The sequence below is a fragment of the Syngnathus leptorhynchus genome, chromosome 15 (genome assembly GCF_054491065.1).
Source record: "Syngnathus leptorhynchus isolate UIUO chromosome 15, UIUO_Slep, whole genome shotgun sequence".
Lineage (NCBI taxonomy): Eukaryota > Metazoa > Chordata > Actinopteri > Syngnathiformes > Syngnathidae > Syngnathus > Syngnathus leptorhynchus.
In genome coordinates this window covers 7,173,207-7,196,662 of record NC_141209.1, presented here as the reverse complement: position 1 = coordinate 7,196,662, position 23,456 = coordinate 7,173,207, and the positions used below count along the sequence as shown (strand labels likewise).

Genomic DNA, 23,456 nt, shown 5'->3' with positions numbered 1-23,456 from the left:
GCGAGGTAATAAAATACAAATACAACGGAGATGTCAAAAGCAGTCGTCACTCTGCTGTGTTCAAAATCCTCGTATATTTCAACATTTACAGTCACCTTGTGGATGAATCCTAAAATATGTATTTGTTTACAAAGATACATTTACAATGTTTTATTTCATAGCAGTGGAATACTCTTGGGCTCATCAATGTTGACTTTTTTTCTACCGTTTCACACGTTGGTTTACATTTTTCCGATATAACCTGAACGCAACGGCTAGACTGCTGCTCTTGCAAGACATAATACGCTTCAGACAGTTGCAATCTGTGCGAGCGAGCGAGAGTCATGCCAGAAGATGTGCGTGTCCTTGGGACGCAACATGTCGAAATCCAGGAATTAATGGCGCGTCAGTTTTTTTTCAATCAAACAAAGGCAAACTTTTAATCCTTGAAAAACGTCGTCGGAAGTCAAGGAATTGCCCAATTTGGTACGTGAGCTGCTTTTAACGCACGGTAATCTTTGTTAACTTGACAGTATTTTATTATTTGTTTTGATGCATGCAATTTGACAGTTCCGTCAAATATGAAAAGTCATTCGAGGCTGTAGTTGATATTATTGATGGTAATGGTTGCTTCTAGTAAGAAATATTAAACGTCCTCACTGCGTGTCAATCGCGTCATCAACTCGCTTGTTTGTTTGATCACTTTGAAGATGACATTTGGAAACGTTTACGTCCCTCAACACAAAGTTACTCTATAATGTTCTAAACTTCAGTTGTAGACGTCTACTGTTTTCCAACCATGAGCCTTCCTTCTTTGGCTCAGTAAGCAACGGTGCAGCACATTCCTGACGAGCGACTCCTCTATGTGAAACTTTTTGACATATATGGTTAAACATTTCTGTACTGTATGTGTGCTTTTTTTTTTTTTTTTGCGAGTGCAATTGCACAATTCCAACGTTTGTCAGTTTCACTGAGATAAGCAAAGTTTGTATTTGAACTGGACACTTTTAGTTAAGTGAACTTTGCACAGTTGCTTCACTCTGTCTTGTCTTTTTTTTTATTTAGTGGGTAATTTTATTTCTATTACATTTTTAAGTCTATTATATTAGCAAAGGTGCTTAATGCCATTGAATCATTTTACCATTTCCTCCTTTTGACTTACCCCCCATGGTGCCCTCATTTAGCTCAGCCAAAGCCAATTGTTCTCCTCTAATGAGTGCCTCAGTGTGATTCCACGGGTTTCTTTCGATTTAAAATGCAAGCTGAGCTTGGTCAATGAACAGCTGCTGAAGAATAAAGGAACAAAATCAATCTGTTACTAGTGAAAAGTTCCATCTTCCTCTTTGACCCCACTTGACCTTGCAGACAATATCTCACAATCATTTCAGGCACAAGTGTTGTCCCAATGCAACTAGCAGCTACCGTCCAGGTGGTCTAGACAGGAAACTACCCAAGTGTGTTTTGGACCTTACATCTGGCATGTAACACTTTCTTTCTTAGGCAAACTGCATCGGAATGTTTTTTTACATTTGTAGTGGTTAATGCTGTTGCAGCTTTTTGCAACTTCCGGCTAAGTTTACAGATCAAGAGTCAAAGAAAACATTTTGAATCAAACATGTGACAGCATTGTTTTGTTAGAAAGTGGCGCGAGTGTGTGCCGTAAGTGATTTAACATTCCAGGTGCCATATGGAGGTTAGGTCTATATATTTATTTTGTTACAGTCTGGCTATCTACTTGAAGGCAGATGCCATAAATGCTCAAATGTATGGCGGAAGACTATTCAGCAGCCTTGAGCTTTATTTCCAAACAATGTGGGACTTGGGTCATGCTGACATGACAATAAGTCAGTAAAAGTGCTAACTTTGTGTGTGTGTGTGTGTGTGTGTGTGGGGGGGGGGGGGGCAATAAGGGGTCAGTTTCACATAAACGACTAGATACTCTAAATGATTCCCAATCTCGGGGGCAATAAGGGGTCAGTTTCACATAAACGACAAGATAGTCTAAATGATTCCCAATCTCACATACTTGCAAATAACTTAAGTTGTAATATACATGCCTGGCTCCTCACATGTGCATCCACTGCTTGTCCTAAGGGACAAAATTGCCTTGAATGTTCTTCCCATATGTGATATTTAAATAAAGAATTCATTGAGTCGTGTACTTATTGAAATAATATGACTTTAGATGAGACTGGACCGACAAAGCACTACGGAATGCAAATTACATTGTTGTTGTTTTTTTTAAGATTCAGCATTTTTGCAGCTTTGTGTGAATGGGGGAAGTTTTAAAAGTGTGAAAAATGCACACAAAAACTGGCTACAGAATGTTGAAATAATGTTTGTTCTTTTTCACCGCAACGGGGAGCAATCATTCTCTCATTAAGGCCTATTTTGATTCGGGTGTTTTTTTTTTTTTTTTTTTGAAAGCATTTGAGCAGTAGTGTTCATGGTACTCTGTGGGGGTGTTCATCACTCACCACAACATGTGCTCCAAAATGCAGTGGATTCAAATAAGTGCCTCATTTGTTGTGTCTGTGTGGGCAGTGCTTTTGTTAGAAAGTGAGGATTTGATTGAGATGAAGGGAGAGTGTCAGGGTGTATTGTTTACCCCTGTGAATAGAAAGTCGTTAGTCTCTTGAGGCCCGTGTGGAAGGGGGATAAACTGCAGGAGTCATGTGGGAAAAAGACGCTGAGGAAGACGGACAGGGGGCAAGAGGGAGGGTCTTAGAAGATAAACATAGCGGCAGGGCCAAAATAATAATTTGGCCGCTGGTCTCCGAGTTGTTTTCTACAGAAGAGGTCCCTGACTTGATGGTGTCCCTGTTCGTCTGTCCCCAGTATGTCTGACTGAAGATATCCCAAGGGGGTTTATGTCATGCCCAAAGAGTCTCTCAAGCCATTTTGGGGCAAACAGCCAATGCAACATGACACGGTTAGTTCATCCCTGAGAGAGCATGAGTATTTTTAGCTTTTTTTTTCTTTCTCCAATCAGCTTGTTCTGCATGACCAAACGTCAATTTGGGCGGTTGATTGTTGCTTCAAACAATTTATTAAGTGCCCATTTGTGCATAATTTTGCTCCAAGTTGGCAGCAGGCTTGTAATTGGGGCTCAGTCACAGGGACAGAAGAAGAGCAGTCCATAGAGACCTATTAAATTTTGATGACTGTGAACTTAAAAAAAAAAAAAAAAAAAGGAACTGCAGATGCCAATGCTTTTTTAAATGTATTTATTTTATTTATTTATTTATTTATTTTTTATTTTAACTTCTAATTTTATTTTTTATAAAGGTCATGTTTCATTGTACTTGTTTACCCGCGCTTGTTGTCTCTACCGTTCCCTTGAATGCTTTTGTTATGCTTTCAAAAAGCCCCCCCGAGTCGTTGAATTAGTGTGAAGGCTGGCAATTAGAGGAACAAGAAAGAAGTGATCCATTGGTGCTTTTTTTTTGTTTAATAACCGTCAAAATGGCTTGACTTACATCTGTCTCCTATTAAGGAAAAAAATTGGTGACTCTCTTTCTGCGGCTAATGCATCCATCAGCTGTGGGAACCAAACACTCCATTTGGGAAGAATTGCAGCTAGTTTAAGCACAGGTGCTCAACCTTGCATGAATAGTGGACTGTATGATTGTGTTTTTCTTTTGTACATTTTGTCATCTCCCCTCCCTTGGAAAACAAGAATATGAAATTGCGATGTGTCAGCAGAAATAGGTGGAATCTAATGTGTTGTTTAATTCTGTGTGGAATACACATGGCCAAACTATTTTGAGTGACCTCTCTAATCGGCTGGATTAGATATTTATCTCTTTGGTAAGGCATGTTGAAAACACATTAAATCAGATTTAGACAACATTTTATTTTCTGAATCTTTTTTTTTTTAAGAGCCTACCAGTAACCATAGAAAGATTAGCATAGTCTGCACAATAGTAAGTGGGGTGGGCTCGGAGGTCATTGTAGGTGGGATTATTAGGATTTTATTACTCGTCTGAGACTAGTTCAAAGCCTACAACCAAAACGTAAAGCCCACTTGAGCAACTTACACACAAACGAACACACTACTTCAAACTCAATTGGTTCAAGTTGGAGCAAAGGCTGTATGGATAGGCCGCATTTGTAAAGAATCTTATTGAGGCAGCTCAGTACTGTATTGACATCAGCGTGGCTGAGATCATTCACCATCTCATTCCTTACAGTAGATCCACGATAAAGGTGAATCTCAACTAATAATTGTGTGGTGATCATTTGCATTTGTGTTGATTCATAGAGATTTGGAAAAAAAAAAAGTAAAAATAAAAATCTACAGCTATCCGGATGTCCGCTTTCTTGCAAGTTTTCTGCGTGTCTAGCTCTGTGACATTTCTCTCTGCATTCCTGCACATCTTAATTGGCACTCTTCTTGGCAATGGGCTCACTTTATTCCCGGCTGGCTAGGCTGTCAGATCGGCACAGTGGCCAGAGAAAGCAAATGGAACAATACAATCCTAATCCCCAAATAATTTCTGCTACTCTGATCTTGCTGCCCTAAGAATGTGATGTTGTAAAGGCCACAGGCTCACTTGGAATCACAAACTAGCAAGTTCTCATGCATACTGATCCATGTTCATTTACTGCAAGAAACCAGAGAGGAACTTGCCTGTGGTTTTGCTTTGAGGGTACACACCTCTTCCTAGCATGAGGAATTGGAAAAATATATGACACCAGAGTGTAGCTTTGATCTCTGTTAGAAAGAAGAAACTGTTCATAAAAGGAAATTCTTTTTTTTTTTTTATTGAACTAGATTGTTGCTCAAGTTCTGTTCATTTTGAAGTGTTTTTTGCTTTGTTGATGTTTCATTATGTGTTTGATTTATTGTCCATTTAAGCAGAATTTTTTTTTTTTATTGTTTTAATTCTGTTTAATATAATATCCAGCATCACTATTTTGGGCTATGCCACTGATATGATGAAGAAAATGGTAACACACACTACATATTGACACATCCAAACTATTGTACAATTATGAGACAGTTCTTCTGGAGGCTCTCCTTCTTCCTTCTCTCCTGATTAGCATGAGCTCATATCACAGTCCTCCCACCACCCATGCCTCCACCCAGGCTGCCCTATACATTACAAAGTGGTTGGCATGTATAAGCCAAGAGCACTGAAGAGGGGAATGACAAGAATTTCCTCCTTACTGTAAGGTCCAATAACCCTTTGGCCTCATGATAAAAAAAAAAAAAACAGGAAACTTGGACCATACCATGAAGGATCACCATTTCTCTGCTTTACAGTATAGTGGGGCTAGACATGATGTGTCTTTGTTTTCTTTTTCAGCTCCAAAGGCCTAAGTGCCATGCCAGAAGGGTCCCATTCTGTTCTCCACCAGGGCCCAATGGGGGAAGGTAAGCTCAATGCATCTGTGAATGTATTCATACACTTGCTAAAAGCTTTAATTTGTCAGTCTTAGTTCCTCATCTGTGTAGGAGAACCAGAATGCTGGTGCAAGTAGAAGAATTAGACCAAAGTAATGTCTTGGCGAGCGGTCCTCCTACAGTCGTGTTTGGCTCAGAGCGTCTTTGTGTATCTGTGGAGCTCTGCCAAATTCCGCCATACAGCTGCAACCTCGCACACATCAAACCAGAATGCGTCCAAATCACAGACCGCCGAGATAGTTTGATGACGCTGCATGCACGAGGGGGGGATAAAAACAAGGATGGAGGGCGGCAACTCAAATTACATATTATTTTAGTGTTCGTTATCATTAGTCGCAGAGGCGAGGCTTTGACACAAGGCCTCTTTGTGTCTGTTTGCCTGTTCTGCCCCTCACTCCCCCCCCCCTACGCCTCCCCCCCAACTCTACATTCGGCGCTGGGTTTCCTCTTTGGCTGGAGATTACAAATGTGTCAATGGTTCCCTTTTCCTTGCTTTAGCTTTGGACCAAAGAAACATTTGGCTGGAAGAAATGTGTGTCATCCACTTTAGTAGTCGTTTTTCTTCCAAAGTACATGCGGTGCACTGATCGTACTGCCGAAGTGCATTTTGCAGCTTGTTCACATTTTAGTTTGACCTAGTTGGGACGAATGTTAGGGTGACTTAACTTCCTTGTTATTGTTGTCAAGGTGGATGTTCAATAACGGAGGACGAAAGAGCGACACTACAAATTAAATTTTTTTAAAAATCAATCTGTCAATTAATTTGTCGATTAATCAATGAATCAGATTAAAAAAAAAAAGTTTTGATTTCCTCCCCTTTATTCAAAAATAGGACATTATTTCAAATTGATGATGCAGAAAACATACATTAATAATAATAATAATTATTATTATTATTAATTATTAATTAATAATAATTAAATAAAAATAAATAAAATAAAATATATTATAAATAATAATAATAATAATAATTATTATTATTATTAGTTTGGCCAGAAAAAATAGTTTGTCCAAGTAAAAGTAAAGTCTTTATTTCGGTTCAACACAAAGATCTTGCATTTCAACAAAAAATCTAAACAATTAATCGATTATATTACTTTAATAATGGATTAGTTGTTGATTATTCGGTTAATCATTGCTCGTCTAGAAACAAGTAATTATGATATTTGTGTGATTGCTGATCAAATGTGGATTACTGGACACAAGGAATGCACATGGTGAAGCCAGAATGGGAGTGTAGTCTGGGTAAACATTGTGGTGGTCATCCAATTGTAGTTGTTCTGCAAGGTCAAAGGTTTATGAACTGAGTGAGCTGCCTTTTTCCTTCCACTACCCGCATGCTTGAAAATCCTTTGTGAGTTTTCACCCAAAAAAAAGCACCCTAAAGGCAAGTATCTTCATCCATCAAGTGGCGGATGTTCCCTCCTATCTGATTTAAGCATTTGTTACCTGAATGGATTATTTTTCCAGAGCAGCTCGATGACAGGAACATAAAAAGCCCTCAGACTTTTCCACTTCAGTGCAACTTTGCACACCATGGTGGAATATCCTGTCCATCATTTTCAATGGTGTCAAAAGTTTGATGCACATCTCAGCTGTCAGTTTGCGGCGGCTCGCTCAAAGATAAGGACTCCCCTCCCGTAGATATCCTTACCCCCTGGCAGGAATGTAGCTGTGTGTGCAGAATGTACAGCTTTAAATGGCTTCTGGGGGACGGGCCAATGATCTCCATTCTTTGCAGCTTTTCCAGCTCAGTGGGTATCGAGATGTGGATGGATGATGGCAGCAACATTTTTTTTTTTTTTTAATAGAGTTCCTTTGCTGGATAGGAACTTTTTTTAACTGCTGCTTAATTGCTCACTGCAACCTCACATAACCTTTGGTAAAACGCTGAGTGAACGAGTTTAACTTAGTTTTGAAGTTGTTGCGTCTATGCGGTTTACAATTACATACCTGGGGTTCCTGCTTCAACCTCACTATATTGTCTCAGGCTCTCGCGTTCCCCTCAAAGCATTTAAATATCATTGTAAGTCATTTTATTGCACCCTACAATAGCATTCCTACTATAAAAGTCTTCCACTGGATTAGCCACATTAGTCACAGGCTCTCTGCTCTGATTTTTTGCAAGAACCTCAATCAAATCAGCCTCTATCACTTTTTGTTGGTTTGTTGTAAGCAATTGCATGGATTAAATGAGATTATTCGTCCAACATTTATAGTGGAACCTGTTATGACAAGCCAATTATTTTTGAAAAAAAGACTTCACGGATCTGTTTCTATAACTTGATCACATTCCCACCCCAGTACAAGAGCAAAACACACATTTTTAAAATATAAAATTTGCAATAATCTGATCCGTTGAAATGGTCCACAGGTATTTTATACTGTAGAATAAGTGGCTGGAATGTGTTCCACATGTTGGACAGTTTTCTGCTCTTTTCTTTGTTTACTCACTTGAGGAAGTAAGCAGAGGAGAATTGCCACTACCTGGCATTATTATTCTGCCTTATCAGAGGTCAGCGTTGTTCTGATAAAAGATCTGGGTCACTGACGTTCAATTCCTCATCGGTCCGCGCTGATACCTAAACCGCTGAATAAACTACTTCCCACCTTTTACAACCCTGCACGTGATTAACGGCTCGGTGTGAAGCAAATGATATTCTTCCTCTCCACACTTAGCACAGCTGCACACTCCGGAGAGGTGCTAACACGACAGCAGTGTGCTTGTAGATCAGCAAACTGGTGCTAACGTTTACAGTGGATTTCTCGCCACCATCAAGCCCAGATGTGAAAGGAAACGTGAGTGTTGAATAGATTGAGAGAACTGGCTGAGTATGCAAATGCCTGAAGCATTCTTGTTGGTGGGGGGGGGGGGGGTGCAAAGTCGATGAAGGGGTTTCCGAAGTGGATCATCACATGCCAATACGCTGAGGTCGCTTGGCATGGCTGGATTCTTTCAGGGCAAAGGTCAAGCACTCGGGAATTTTACCGGATTAAATGTGAGCTTTTCGTGCTTGAAAGATTGACAAATCTGCCCTGATGAAAAATGTATCGAAACTCCCGAGTTGTACTGGTTTGTATGTGATAAATGTAATATCATTTTCACATTTTGCTAATCACCTTCTTAAACATAACAAAATATATTTACTACAAAGAGTTCAGGTCATTTTACTTGTAAAAACACCAAAATTGGCTCGATGTTTCCCAGCCCAGCATTTTGACCTTGAGTGTCACTGTGGAATGCAGATTGAACATGTGCGTGTGTATTCTGCTCTCCACTGCCATTTATTTACTCACCTTTAGGCTAATTATTAACATTAAAATCTGCTTGTGGGGCAAATGCTGGTAGAATTTGAATAAAACATTTACGGTATATATTCAGAGCACCCAAAAAAAAAAAAAATTGCGACCTGAACTCCTCCTTCCATTCTGGTATTGTAAACTAATCTGGGTCTTGTATAATTCCTGCCATTTAGGCTCATGCTGTTTGATAATGGTCTGCGAACACCTCTGGGTCTTATCCGAGAATGCAGCCTCCTTGCCCTCATGTGGAGTAGCCATTCACATTACTAGGTGGGAAGGAGCTTTTCCCAAGGGGATCAGACTTGCAATTGTTAGGTGTGAAGGTATTGAAGAAGGAAACCCAGAGGCATGGAAAAGCTTCAATTTTATTGGAGCGTGAAAGATTATAAAGTTCATATCAGTAAGGATGATAGGCTCATGTGTTGTGTCAGTGGGGGAAAAAAAAAAAAAATCAGGTTAGCGAAGGTTGTCTTTTTATAAGATGGGAATCGTTTCCTTGTTTGTGAGAGAAGTTTCCACATTATTTATTTTTTTTTTTTTTTACATTCCTTCATGCTGCAGGTCTGTTGAACTAATACATATTCAGTACGAGCCCAGGGATTGACTAAGAATGTTCTAATTTTTTGGGTGAAGAGGTAAAAAATGCATGTATGAATTATTGGGGGGGAAAAGAAAAAAACTCGACGGATCTGTCTCCGAAAACACGATTTGACAGTGCCAAGAATGTATCAAGGAAACAGATGATAAAACAATCATTTGACCAGTCTCATTCAAGTCTAGCTCGTTTTCCCACTTGGTGCATGTCGTTGAGTCAAGTGTGACCACAGTAATCAAACTCTGTGTGACCTCAACCAGTCGAACGATCTTGAAGCTCAATCTGGTAAGAAAACAAGCCAACCATACGAATGCACGCCAAATGACCCCGTTTGGTGAGTTCTGCATGCAAATCAATCTCGGCTCCATCTTCCCCAAATCTAAAATATATATATTTTTTTTAATATATATCACTGGTCATTATTTGCCTTTAAACACAGTGTGTAATAATTTAATGACGAATATATTGTACGGTGGAGCGTGACGTGATTCATTTGTTGTTCTGACCGCCCACAGTTTGTCAATTCGGTCACAAGAAGGATTTACAATTTTGTATCAAGCCGAGATAGTGGAAAGAAGTAATCAGCAATTCCATGTTTGTGATTCACAAAAAGTTATAAATGCTTGTCATTGCTGGGAAAGCGGCTCTTCGTTCTCACTCATCAGTCTGGTCTTGGCGGGAATGGGCAAGATTTAATAAGTAAGCATCATTGCCTTTGAAATGTTGCCCTTTTTTGTTTTCTTTTGGTTCTTCTCATTATTCCCTGTCTGTGATGTCATCACACACAAGAACATTATAACTACATGGAGCTATTTGAAATATGTAATTAGTATTGTCTACTAGCAATGCTTGCAATTTACCCTTTGGAGCCTGCATTGTTTTTCGACTCTTATGCAGTTTGGCATTGTATTACGCAACACCGAATAGCGTCTTCGGAATTCTATTGCGCTATGAGAGACAAATGTACAATTAATAAGCAGGCGATGTTGCAACGATGATTGTTTGCATGCATCATTGTTGGCAACATGAGTCACATCCTCTCGAAATTTTGCAACCTACACAAAGCTTCGTAGTTGCATGCCGTTGCCTTATCCCTTTCCCTATTGTTGCAATCCATATCTGCAACTATTTGCTCTGATACATTCCAAATCATTTCAAGGAATGTTATGGTTGGAATATTCATGACACTTGAGGTTTCTTCCAGTAAGGTAGGCCCACCGATAGTCCGTAAACCAGATTTTCTATATCAAGGAATGTTCTCTGAGCCTACAGCTTTAAAGAGAAGTTTAATCGTTTTTGTCATTCCAGTGACTGCGCCTTTTTAGAAAAGTTAATTGCTATGTGCTTTTATGGCTGTCAGTAGTCTTGTTCTTCCCCGGAATCACCGTTATGACATCACAGCATGTGAACCATGTGCATTGCTTGTCAGATAAGGACTAGCCTAGACTTTACATTACAAAGTGTGGACCGATTTGTCATCAAGTTCCTTAGTGAGTAAATGTCTCGCCCGAAACACCTCATTTTTAATCATCATTCACAAGTCCAAACAAGGATTTTTATTGGTCAACTATATTTGACGGCTAACACCCAAAAGATTTTTGTTAACGAAAATCATGCTTGTGGCATCAACTTCACTTTTTGGGTACATGTTAACCATTGATTAGACTTTAAGTTACAACTGTAGATGATCAGTTGATCAAATTTAATACAATTGAAGTAACTTAGGGAAAACATTAAATGAAGTTTTTTTTTAGTGTAAAACTCACTGAAACATTTCTCTTTGGGAATTTGAGGGCTGTTCTGAACGTAGTCCAAATACGTGCCTGTCACTGCAGTCTTGACTTGGTTAATTATATGGCAGCCACAAATGAGCTTCTACACTTTACAAAAATTCTGGTCTGTATTTAAAAAAAAAAAATTAAAAATTCTAGTTTGCAGAGCATAAACTGTCTTCTTTATTCTTAAGGTGTAAATGAATGGGAGAAAATAAACCTTTTTATGTGTTTAAATTCCTTTCTTATGAAGAATACATTCATCCAATCACCAGAAGACTAAATCCAGATATGTTTGTGTCCCATTCCAAACACATAAAAGCCATAATGCAGACTTTGCACACAAACGGAAGCCCACAAACCGATGGGTGTCGTCGTGGTTCTGTTTAAACTTTAACTTAATAGCATACAGTTTAGTAGCACACACATGACAGGAGTGACACTGTAATAGTTCTGGCCTTGTCAATGTGTCCTGCTGAGCTTAACAGCAATTGTTTGCAGATGTTAAAGAGACTCGAGACTACATGCCTCCTCGGTGAAGACCTCACGAAATATCACAAATAATGAAGGATGAAACCATTTTTGCATTGGATCGGGGAGATGTAGTGAAGTGGTGTCAGTCACAGATAATTCATGCCTATCTATTGTGGTTCATCAAAGCTGGAGTAGGAGCTCAGATCTATGGTTAAAACTAGAAAAACATATTTTTTTTTCTTTTGGTTATAATGCTCTTTGAATATTAATCAGCCCATGCCCAAGCCAGACGTGGCACCGCTCCTAAGAGTGACTTAGGAAAGGAAGCTGCTGGGCTCATTCAAATTGGTATGTCACCTTTGCCCTTTCTTTTTTATTTTATTTTTTTGCACCTTCGATGTCACAGAGCATAAACAGCGGTCATCTCCCTTTAGCCCACCGTTCTTTTTTTTTTCCCCACTGCATTGCTTTGGATCCCTTAGCGTGCATAGTGGAGCAAGTAGACAGAGCAACAAGTCTCTTTTCAGCTCAGTTCTGAGTCATGGAAAGTAGGAGGGTGCCAGATGTGCATGCATGTGAATAAACTGGAAGGTCATCATTCAGCTGTCAAATTGACTTGACAGCATTTGTCTGCTCTCATGTGAAATATTTGGCTTGTTTTGCGTCAAGAAGAACAATACAAGATGTAGTTTCGGTCGAATGGATATGTTGGCTGAGAGTACATTTTCTCTCGGGCTTAACGGTTAAGACTTTCCATGATGCACAGCTAATGATGAACATTTATCCTAACTTGTCGACACAGATGTAGGTGAGCGGATTTCAAGCTGACAACGTGAGCTACATCTGTGAGTGATCAGCACCAAATTACCCTCACCGTCCCCACTTGGCAAATGGACTTTACCTGAACCGTTTCACTTCACAATTGTAGCTTTATTCCAAATACATTGACAGAGACTTACTTATGTGGTGTAGCATAGAATAGCTTTGACCTCTTTGAACCCTGCAAATACTTGAGGAAATTGAACTCTCTTTACAGTGGCAACTGAGTACCACTGCGTTCCATGGTATATTTTGGATGCAATGCGGAGAAGAATGGGAAACTCAATATGTTGGGTATTTCTTGAGAATTTCAATGCAGTCTAAAAGGGTATGTAAATAAAGCTCCCGGTTCCGTTTGGCTATTTTCATCTCATCAGTCACATTGCTGGGTTTTGCTATTTGGTCTCTTTACATGGCATCTGAAAAGAGGTGTCTTGACTTTTTACTTTTTTACTTTTTGTTTTGTTTTTTATCCACTGGATTTCACCTTTCCTGCTGTGGGGAAAAAAGAAAAATCTAGTTTTTGGAGCAATGGTCATCTGTTCCTGTCGAGTTGCCCGAGATGAAGGAACTCAACTCGGAAAATACTGAACCATCTACTGCAAATCTCATGAGACATACTTAGATCTCACAATGACACAAGAAGTTTTGTGTCACCTAAAATGTTTTTCCTATTTCTCCTGGAAACAAGTAGTCTGTCTTTAGAGGTATTCCAAAAAAATACAAATGGGGTTGAAAAGAAATTCTGTGAGATTTCCCTAATGACTTTTTTATCTGTTCCTCTCCTCTATATAGAATATCCTCGGTTACCCTCGCCCCTCTCCGCTGGAGACCATGAACAAAGGAATGCAGATTTAGAATCAGACTGTTACCATCAACTATGTGCCGATCCACTAGATGGAGAAGGCCAACGTCCAGTAAGTCTCGTGTCCACCTTGTCTTCTGGATCGTCCCGTGACAGTCACAGCCTTTTTGGGAGCACCGTCACCCTCCCTTCCTCCTGCACACCGCCTATACCGAGCGAGGAGGACATCGACTTGGAGCTGAGCCCGGCTGAAAGCGCTGTAGAACAGACGAGAGACCAGAGTCCCGGCCTGGCGGGGTTCAGCAGACTATGGAAGCCGCACCTCATGCTCAACCAGTGGAATAACAATAACGCCACCGCCAACAGGAAAAGTGCACAGATCCTTCATAACCCAGCTTCACCTGTCGTTACGGAAACGATGGCGCCCAACCCGAAACTGACCCACGTGGACCGAGTTGTCATGGAGATCATCGAAACGGAGCGCATGTATGTCAAAGATCTGCGCAGCATTGTAGAGGTGAGTCAGCTGTTATTTGGAAGACCTATGACTTCACGTCCACAGGCTGTCAACAACCAGCGGAAAAGTAAAAACTTGTTTGATCTGACATTTGGCAACTGCACTTATTGTTACAGTCAATGACTCGGTCAAAACCTTAGCGTGTTTATTTCCATTGCAGTGAGTATGCTCATATTTGTTGTTCAAACACAATGCAGGTCTTTCACTTCCCAAGCCTCCCTTTGGAAATAAGAACATCACAGTTGTGATTTGCAAAAGGAATGATTTTACCACTCAACGATGCATTCAAACAACTTGACGAAAAGGGAAACCTTTTTTGGCTTCAACTATGTTTGTAGTATAGAAACAGGAGCACTTAGCTGCCAGACAATCCCCTGCTACTAATGCTAATGCGTTTAACATTTGAGGCATTTCTGAAAAAACGCTGGCTGTAAACCAACAAGCGTCTTTCATCACCTTGTCTCAAGCCACACTGACGTCTAACATCTGACAAAGCCACTTCAAATCACGACCTCCTCGTAGTTCATTTGACATGCCTGGTCTGGCCACGGCCTTTTCCAGCCAACACAAACACGGAGAGCCGCGGGGTTTTCCACAAGCTACAATGTGAAAACATGTTCGCGTACAGATGTATCCGCTGCCACTGACCTTTTGTAATTACATCGCTGTCTTAATCTCATTGAGTTATATTATCATCACCATGAAGCTCAAGAAGTGAGACTTCATTCCACGACCTCATCAAAGCGCCCTCTCGATATGACGCACGACTGCTGTCGAAACCGTGTCCATCCGCTCTCTTTAGATATTGTTTTATCACTGGCTCACATGCCTCTCGTTCTCAACGCTCCACATTCAGTGGGAGTGGAGAGAACAGCTGTTTGACCCAGATGGTCCCACACAGCCAAATACACCCCGCCCCCTCCCCAACACCTGGCTTTAACCACCCACAAATCGTCATACCTGACATTATATCGACAGCAATGTGAGGATCCCTTTTAAAAGTATTTTTGATTGCGGCTCATTGCTGACTGAGCCTCCCTATCTATCTCCCACACTTTGCTTAAAGGTCACGTGTGTGTGCGCGCTGCTCTCATCGTGCAGGAATGCTGTGTCGTTCTTTCAGTTGGAAGTGGCGGATTGCATTGGATCTACTCTTTGGTCTTTTTTGGGCACATCTGGTTATCAGAACTAATTGCTCTTGTGCTTTTTTTTTTTTTTTTTTTATTTGGTCTCCACATGTGCAAGTTTGCCTCTTGTCCACATCCCCTGCTACTTGTTTGTATGACACGTGAGTGTGTAACTGAGCATGATGGCGCATATAGTCATCCGGATGTTGGCATTTTGGGCTCCTGTGGATGTGAGATTTTTTTTTTTCCATCAGCCCTGGAAAGAATTCAATAGATATGCGATATGGGCAGTGGATGTTTATACTGTGTCAATCAGCCATAGCCTATAAATAAATGGAACGAATCATTTTGAAGGATCACATCACAAACAAGGAAAAATATTCCATGACTTCTAAACTTAAATAAATACATTCAATTATATTAATAACTGATTCTAGTACTACTTTAAAGTAGGCCATATAAAACATGCACATCCTTGCGCCCTCTAGTGGTATACATTTGCAAGTGTCGGGATTAGACTTCACTGGTCAAAATAATGTGCATTAATGGTAGAATTGCAATGTGACTTCATCTCACTACTGTTTTCCAGGACTATTTGGCTCACATTATCGATACGAGCAACCTGCCCATGCGCCCAGAGCAAGTGTGTGCTCTGTTTGGAAATATTGAGGACATTTATGAATTCAACAGGTAAGTTAACTATACTGACTTGTATTATCTATTTGTTTATTTTTTCTATATTGCCTGATTTTACTCTGAAAGCTTTTAATTAATGTTTGATATTCCACCCAATGACTCCAAATGGGCACTAAAGGCAGGAACTGCGATTTACGTCAGCTGGTGGCCATTGCTGACCCTGCCGCTTGCCAAAATACACATTAACATTCCTCTCATAGTGAGGCGCTACTCTGGTAATTCCAGAGAAGTCAGAGAAGTGTAGGATTTTTAAATGATTTTTGTTTGTCATGATTCTTACCATTTCATTTTTTTTTTTAATAAATTCCACTTGCATCACAGTTACATTTGCAAATAAAAAAATATATATACATTATTATTTTTTTATTTTGTTTTTCAAACTACCCTGATGATGCTACTACCAGGTTTATTCTGGATATGGTACCACAAGTTTTAAAACTTACTATGACTTAAAAAATCTATTAGATAAATAGTGTAAGATTTATAGGCAAGCATTTCACACTGCAGTTCAGTTCACATTGCCATAGAGTATCCAAAAATATTTATTTACTTGCATTCCTGAGAAGAAAAAAAAATGCTTTAGTGTTTTGTAATTCCTAACAGTTGTGATAAATGTTGGAATGGATTCTGCTTTTATGAGCTTTCAAATGAACTCCAACCTGGCCAGCGTCAGCTCCACAGCGATTAAGCTATTTTACAGTCTGCACTGCCTACTAGTGGCAAGAAATGTTATAACGTGGTATTTAAAAGTGTTGAGTCTATTGAGTACTTTATTGTCAATAGGCACTCATGTATTCCATTATTGATCATTTTATGCTCTGCTGCATCTCTTTCAGTGAGTTGCTCCAGTCGTTGGATATGTGTGACAACGACCCTGTGGCCATCGCCCAATGCTTTGTCGAGAAGGTGAGCGTTCTTATCCTCCTCCTGTTTTTCAAGAAATGGACAGACGCACACGTCATGTTGCTCTTTGGTTCCCCCAGAGTGAATATTTTGAAATCTACACCCAGTATTGCACCAACTATCCAAAGTAAGAGCTGCAAAAAAATAGATATTACCCAAAAATATGATTCACATCAGCGTCATGACAAACATGTTTTTTTTACAATCCTCTAGTTCAGTCGCGGCATTAACTGACTGCATGAGGAGCAAAACCCTGGCAAAGTTCTTCAAGGATCGTCAGGCTGCTCTGAAGCGTTCTCTCCCCTTGGGTTCTTTCCTTCTCAAGCCCGTGCAGAGGATCCTAAAATATCACCTGCTGCTTCAAGTAAATCATATTACTCAGTTGTTCCTATTTTGGAAGAGCCAGCCACAATTTTCTTCATCTTCAATAAAAGGAAATCGCGAAGCACTTTGGCCCAGACGAGGAGGGCTACGAGGTGATCCAAGAGGCCATAGACACCATGACAGGGGTGGCCTGGTACATCAACGACATGAAGAGGAAACACGAGCACGCCGTCAGAGTGCAGGTTTGCTACAATTATAAAACACAGTAACGTGAGAAGATTGTTAATGCACTTGTTGTCCTGCGCACGTGCAGGAGATCCAGTCCCTTTTGATCAACTGGAAAGGTCCTGACCTGACCACTTACGGCGAGCTGGTGCTGGAAGGCACCTTTCATGTCCTGCGGGCAAAGAACAGTCGGACGCTCTTCCTGTTTGAAAAGATGCTGCTCATTACTAAAAGAAGAGGAGAGCACTATGTCTACAAGACTCATATCTCTGTATGTTATTATTTTTTTTCCATTATTGTCAATTAGATTTGATAAGGAACAAAAATGCACCTTTATTGATTATGAAAATCTCAGCAGGTTTAATTAACATATTAGGCTAACTGAAGCCTTATTCTTCCCTAATATTGTGATTTTTTAGTGCTCCACCTTGATGCTACTTGACAGTGCAAAGGATCCTCTGCTTTTCAGTGTCATCCACTTCAAGCATCCCAAGCAGCCCCATACCGTGCAGGTAAACGTGAACTTTCCCTCAACCGTTTTTTATTATTATCGTTAAAGACAGGGCTATGTGTTCACTTATTTAATCCACATTATTTTTTTTAGAATGATGGCTGTAATAAAATGTATGCTAGTAAGTAACTTTCCTTTAGGATCCTGCGAGTAGGCTGCATTGTGTTTTGTTTTTGTCGGGCCACCATGCGTCATCTGTATCTTTAATAACAAGGACAAGGGCTTGTTGTTGTCGTAGGCCAAATCTGTAGAAGAGAAGCGTCTCTGGGCCCATCACATCAAGAGGCTCATTCTGGAGAACCACAACGCCATTGTTCCGCCAAAGGTTCACAACAATGTCCATTCACTGTACTGTATAACTTCATCTCTTTCCAACCATTGTGTGACAAAACTCTAAATCTGCTCATATCTCAGGCAAAAGAAGCTATCGTGGACAATTCCAATTGTGAGTGTGATTATAAAAATGGGTTCTGTTCATTTACATTGTATTTATCGTGTAAAGAAATTGTTATTGTGAAGTCTTAATGAGTCTAGTGACCATCTTTTTCCTACTTAGGTGTTGGGAAGTACCACTGTAGCCCAGAGAGGGTAAAGAGAGCAGATTCGTACCAATCAAGTGACATCCATCTTGCAGGATGGAATGGCCGCAGGAGATCAGGTACAAATATTTTGGACTCCATTTTGTATCCAGCAAGCCGCATACAACCCCGACTATATTTGTTTGGGAATGGCATTAATCGTCCCCCCCCTATTCCGTTTTAGAACCTGCTAAACAAATCATAAAAAGTACAAAAGGTGAGTAAATTGTTTACATCATATTTATCAAACGTATTAAAGTCGCTGTTACGTACATGCATATTTTTCTCCGGGCCCAGAAAACCATCTAACCAAGGCGATGGTCATACGAGAGCTTTTCAAATTGCCATCGCAGATCTGCTTTGTTCGCACTCAAAGATGCTCGCTAACCAGATGAAAAGACACACTCCGCTGGCCTCAACCATAATGAAGTTAATTAAACGGCATCGGTGCAAGGCTCTGTCCTCCCTAAGCTCTTTTCAACAGGCAAATTCAGCCTCGTAAATAATTGTCCATTATGAACGAGCGAGATTATATAGTCCATTGTTCCCAGTTTACATCCATTTTTTGCACACCGATGTATTGAAGATATCATTTTCATGTCAACCTTGCCATCTCAATGAGGGAGTTGGCCATCACAACCTGGATAATTGCATCATGTTCGCTTTGAGAGAAGGATGTTTTTGTAATTGACTTTTATCTAATCCCAAGGCCTCCCTCTCGTGAGTCTGGGCCAGACTGCGCCTGGGCTATAATTGCACAAGATGCATGTGTTACACGGCTTATTTGCACATGAAATATTGAATTTGGGAAAATCGGAACATGGTCATTTGTTAATTACTGCTTCTCTGTTTTCTCTTCGCTCTCCTTACAGATGTTTTGAAGGTAAGTGCTGGAAATGTTTTCTCAAATGTTTGCACTCGATTAAAATACTAATGTTAAAATAATACTGGTAATAATAATAATAATAAAATTAATTATAATAAAATTAATAAAGTCCCAATGATCATCGTCACACCCACATAATGGTAATAATAATAAAATTAATTGAATAGCCAATTGGCTAAGTCTGGTGCAGCCACAGAAATGTTCATTCATGTACACTGTCCCTATCAAATAAAAAATAAAAAAAATTCTTTGCCAGAACAATTTTTCACAGAACGTTCTGCAACCAAATGATATCTCATCAGAAGGCAAAGCATCTTAATGATTCCCAATCCCAAGTGTTGTCCTTCTGTGTGCCGTCACTCGCAGCATGCCGAGAGTGAGAGCGCCCTACTTGGGGACAAGCCTCAGGCCTCTGGTCTCAGCGAGGGTGAGAGGCCCGCTGCGGAAGATGCCGCGCAGCAGCTAAGTTCCACACCGGCAGAAGCGCCCTCCTCGCCTCACGAGGGGGGTCCGACGCCGCCGATGACAGAGCTGCAAAAACAGGATGATGAGGAGGGGGACAGTTTCAAGGAGGATTTACTAATGGGGGACGACCAGGTAGCCGACTTTGCCAGTTCCGTGTTGGCAGCCATCTCCTGCTGGCACTATCGAGCCCGGGCTTTGCTTTCTTCTCACTTCACAACGGTGAGGGTTTCCAGCCACCCACGGCTTTCCCCGGTTCCCGCTTCGTTGCGTTTGCTCCGCGCACCTCTCGACCCCCCTCTCCTTTTTCGCCCACGCCGACCCTCGTCCCGCTCTGTCTGTATGTATGTACGCATCCCACTAACAGCTCCATGTGCGCCTTGCACAAAGAATGAGTCAGGTTGTGTTTCTGTGGGCCGCCGCGCTCACATTGCTAGCTGTGAGCCGCGGAGGTGCAACACGCAGGTCATGTTCTTTGTTTGCATGGGCCTTTCTCTGCATGCATTGATCCGTTGGTGTGTTTTCCTGTCTGGTGCCGTTGTCAGCGGGCTTCGTTTCATAACTAGTTTTGAATGAAACTCGTGTCTTCATTTGCATCACGACCGTTGACTGAATGTGTTCTGCTTGACTTCAAAGATGAATGCAGCCAGTTTATGAAATGATTCTTCTTTGATAAACATTTTCCCGTCAGAGTTTTCATAATCACCTCCATTGTTACAGTACAATGGGCTCTGATTATGTTTAGTTTTTTTTTTTTGTTTGGAAGGTTCGAGTTCTTAGAAAAGGCTACTTGATTCGATATCAAGTGTTGCCGACGACAATAATTCTTCTGCTGAGCCCTGCCTACATTTTGAAAAGATTGGAACTGAAATTTGTGGACTCTTTCAGGATGATGAAGTCGGCGATCCTGCTCAGCTGACCGACACGCCGAGAAAGGAGACTCAAGAAACACACAGCCATGAAGAAAGCCAGAGAGATGCGGCTGAGACAAAACAGGTCCTTTTCTCCTTCATGTGAAGCCCTTTCAGACTTGTCTGTGATGTAGGGCTATATAAATAGACTTGACTTGACTTGATTTGACTTGACTTGACTTGATACAATTCTGTGTCGAATTGCAGCGCTTAACCGTCCGTTCCTTTCACTTTGACAGTTTAGTTGGCTTTGAAATGGTCCATGAAGATAATGGCCTGTGCAGAGTGCTTCGATCTGCTTTCGATGTCTAATTGCATCTCTAACGCAAACCTATTTGTCATATTTCAGGTCCATTTGGACGAGCCGCACCCTTCGGACTGCCTCTCTCAAGTGGAGAACATCCGTCAACATTCCGAGTCATCGCTAGAGGCCGTCACTCCGGAGTCGCCTGAGACTTCTAGAGAAACCGGTGAAGAAGCGGAGGGCGAAAGCTACTCGTCTGGTCTTCAAGTTGAGGAAACGAGTGCGCTGATGAGCGGCGAGCTCTCGGAGGAGGAAGAGGAAGTTGTGGCCGGGAATAAGAGAATCCTACCGTGCTCCGTGTTGGATCAAGCGAGTGTAATCGCCGAACGCTTCATCACTGGCCTGCCCAGGCGGAGCAGCCTGGTCTCTGAGGATCTGGGCTCCCTGGCTTGCTCCTCACCTTTGACACCCAATGAAGTCTTCATAAGCCCCTCCATCTGCACGGACTCTGAAGAAAAGTCGCCCACTGTATCACCACCTGAGCGGCAGGTGACCCCTGAGACCGTTTGTGAACCCGTCCCCATCGAGGGGGAACGTCGGTCCACTCTCTCCAAACAGGATCTCCTCCTGATCCACAAGATCAGAAGATACTATGAGCATGCCGAGCACCAAGACGCCAACTTCAGCATCAAGCGCAGGGAGAGTCTCTCCTACATTCCAGCAGGTCTGGTCAGGCAGCTGAGCCGACAGCTTGACAATATTCCCGACCAGCACGCCGCCGTCCCAGTCCATAGGAAAGTCCTCTCCCGTTACAGACCTACTTCTTGGTCAGTCTTTGACCTTCCGGGCTTAGAAAAGAACCCAAACGCACACATTGAGCAAAAGGCTGAAAGACTGAGATCAGAGGAAGTGAAGGCTCGATCTCTAAGTGTCACCGATTCTTCTACCACAGATGAAGACTTCCGACCTTCATCGGAGATGATCAAAGTATGGCAAGACATGGAGTCAGAGGAGGAAGTCCAGTGGGCTGGAGAAGAGGAGAAAAATCCCTTTGAGTGTTTGGACTCCTCAGAATGTAAACTCCGAAAGCAACCATCCCTAATTCTAGAAGAAACAAGTCCCTCGTCCGTCGGTTCAGATGTTCTACTGGAAGAGACAGACTCCGCTCGAGACTGCAAGCAGCGTAGAACCTCTATGACTCAAGGAAAGAGCCTGGCCCAGCTCCCCAGGCTCATTAGCTTCAGAACCAGCGTTGACGAAGACCAGATCTTGCAGGACATGGGCAAGATGAAGAACAAAGTGTTCCAACTGGCTCGTCAGTACAGCCAGCGCATCAAAAATAACAGACCGATGGTCTGGCAGAGGAACCGGGAAGCCTCCAGTCAACAAGGATTCAAGAGCATGCCTGCTGTCCTTGAGGAGAAGGTCAAGAAAAAAAGTAAATGGAAGATGCATTTATTTATTGATTGATTTAATAAATATAAACAAATTAGCGGACTTCAAACATGTGCTCTACAATGTGTTTTGTATTTAATGTGTGCAGGTAAACCCAACCTGAGACTGCCCTTGAATGCTTGTGACCAGATGGTCGTCCACGAGGTGAATACACCGAGTCCAGTCCAGACTCCGTCTTCTGCGGCCAGCTCCCGCAGCACGTTGACCGATCCGCAAAGCCCTCAATTGGAGAACTTCCACTGGCCTGACGTACAAGAGCTTTGCTCCAAATACAACCCCAGCCAACCGGATGCTGATTCCTCAAACAGCTCGCTGGAATGTTCTCCGGCCAAATGCAATTGCTGCTCTCACACAGACTCTCATAAAGACCCGACGCAATGTCCGGAGGCACAACCCGAGACTTGGTACAAGGAGAGGGGAGATCAAGACTGGCCGCGCCCCCGGTCCAAACTACTGTGCAGGTGGAGCTCGCTGGAGCACATGCTTGGTTCCCTGCCACTCCATGAAGTGCAGAACTTGCAGGAACCCGTGCGGACCTGCCGTCCTAGCAGTCTGGCATCTCTCACCGCTGCTCAATGCAGCGTCCTCGCAGAAGAAGACCAGCAACCGGAGGACAGCTCACGATGTCCCGGCAAGTCGGCTGCACCGAGTTCAGCCAAGACGTCAGAAAGTAATCTGGTGAAAAGTTTACGGGAGAAGTTCCAGAGTTTGAGCACCAGCTCATCAACGTATTAACTGTTTATCTTTACTAAGAGGGAACTTTTGGTCAGTGTTGTGCAGTCCGCATTGGACGCACCAGGTGATTGATTTGTGAAGGGATGTTATTGGTCCATGCAATGTGGGGAAACGATGTCTTTAAAAAGTTTGTTGCAATATTTGTACATTTGGGACTTTTCCTAACTCATCGGATGTAAGTGTGTCAACAGTCCCCTGATTGGTATTATTACTAGATAGGCTTTTGTTTAGTTGTCACTATTAAAGCATAACAACAAGCAGATGTGGGAAGATTACCTCAACTAAACTGACCGCGCACCAAAGAGTTTCCTTTTGTTGGCTATAAATGTTAAAAAAAAAAAAACTTAATGTGACAGCAGTCACTTTGACTGACAGCTGTTTTCATGCATCACTGGAGCTTTATTATTTTCCTCCAATTTCTATTTTTATTGAGTAATATTTATGAAGCTGTATTGGGGTGCAAACGTTGGCATGTAAATAGCAACTTTAGTGTATAAACTCCTTTTGAAAGCTTTCTATTCCAGAAAGACTACTTGAAGTTTGCCATATTTGCATTAAAAACAGAAATGGCGCGTGATGTCATGGACTGATACACATACAGTATTGTCATGATGTATTGAGTACACATCTGTATGAGGCAGTCTTTGATGAGACTGAGTTCATGAATAAACTTTTATTCTATCTGTATTAGTCCTTAATGTGCTGACTGATATATGAATGAATCA

The 23,456-nt window shown here is 41.6% G+C and overlaps 1 protein-coding gene across 4 annotated transcripts; it reads left to right on the top strand.

Annotated features, from left to right (window-relative positions):
• Positions 1–255: 255 nt before the first annotated feature.
• LOC147045436 (pleckstrin homology domain-containing family G member 3-like) lies at positions 256–23,414 on the top strand. Of its 4 annotated transcripts, none has more exons than XM_085931863.1 (19): positions 256–465; positions 5,292–5,359; positions 13,148–13,674; positions 15,391–15,491; positions 16,334–16,403; positions 16,481–16,527; positions 16,614–16,764; positions 16,835–16,966; positions 17,038–17,220; positions 17,369–17,461; positions 17,699–17,785; positions 17,875–17,905; positions 18,017–18,118; positions 18,223–18,255; positions 18,911–18,921; positions 19,291–19,521; positions 20,275–20,382; positions 20,647–21,979; positions 22,085–23,414. In XM_085931863.1, exons 2-19 carry the CDS (start codon positions 5,311–5,313, stop codon positions 22,729–22,731), a joined length of 3,936 nt encoding a protein of 1,311 aa, XP_085787989.1. In that variant the 5' UTR covers positions 256–465; positions 5,292–5,310; the 3' UTR covers positions 22,732–23,414. The 4 variants fall into 4 exon arrangements, with proteins under 4 accessions (XP_085787989.1, XP_085787986.1, XP_085787987.1 ...); XM_085931860.1 differs by having other exon boundaries at positions 19,291–19,608; XM_085931861.1 differs by having other exon boundaries at positions 256–490; positions 19,291–19,608.
• Positions 23,415–23,456: the final 42 nt, after the last annotated feature.

Bases quoted from the DNA above. Each gene is read 5' to 3' on its own strand.
- LOC147045436 (XM_085931860.1), top strand. From the start codon at position 5,311: ATGCCAGAAGGGTCCCATTCTGTTCTCCACCAGGGCCCAATGGGGGAA. The intron at 17,786-17,874 runs GTTCACAACAAT...CTCATATCTCAG, and splicing joins ACGCCATTGTTCCGCCAAAG to GCAAAAGAAGCTATCGTGGA. The intron at 20,383-20,646 runs GTCCTTTTCTCC...GTCATATTTCAG, and splicing joins ATGCGGCTGAGACAAAACAG to GTCCATTTGGACGAGCCGCA.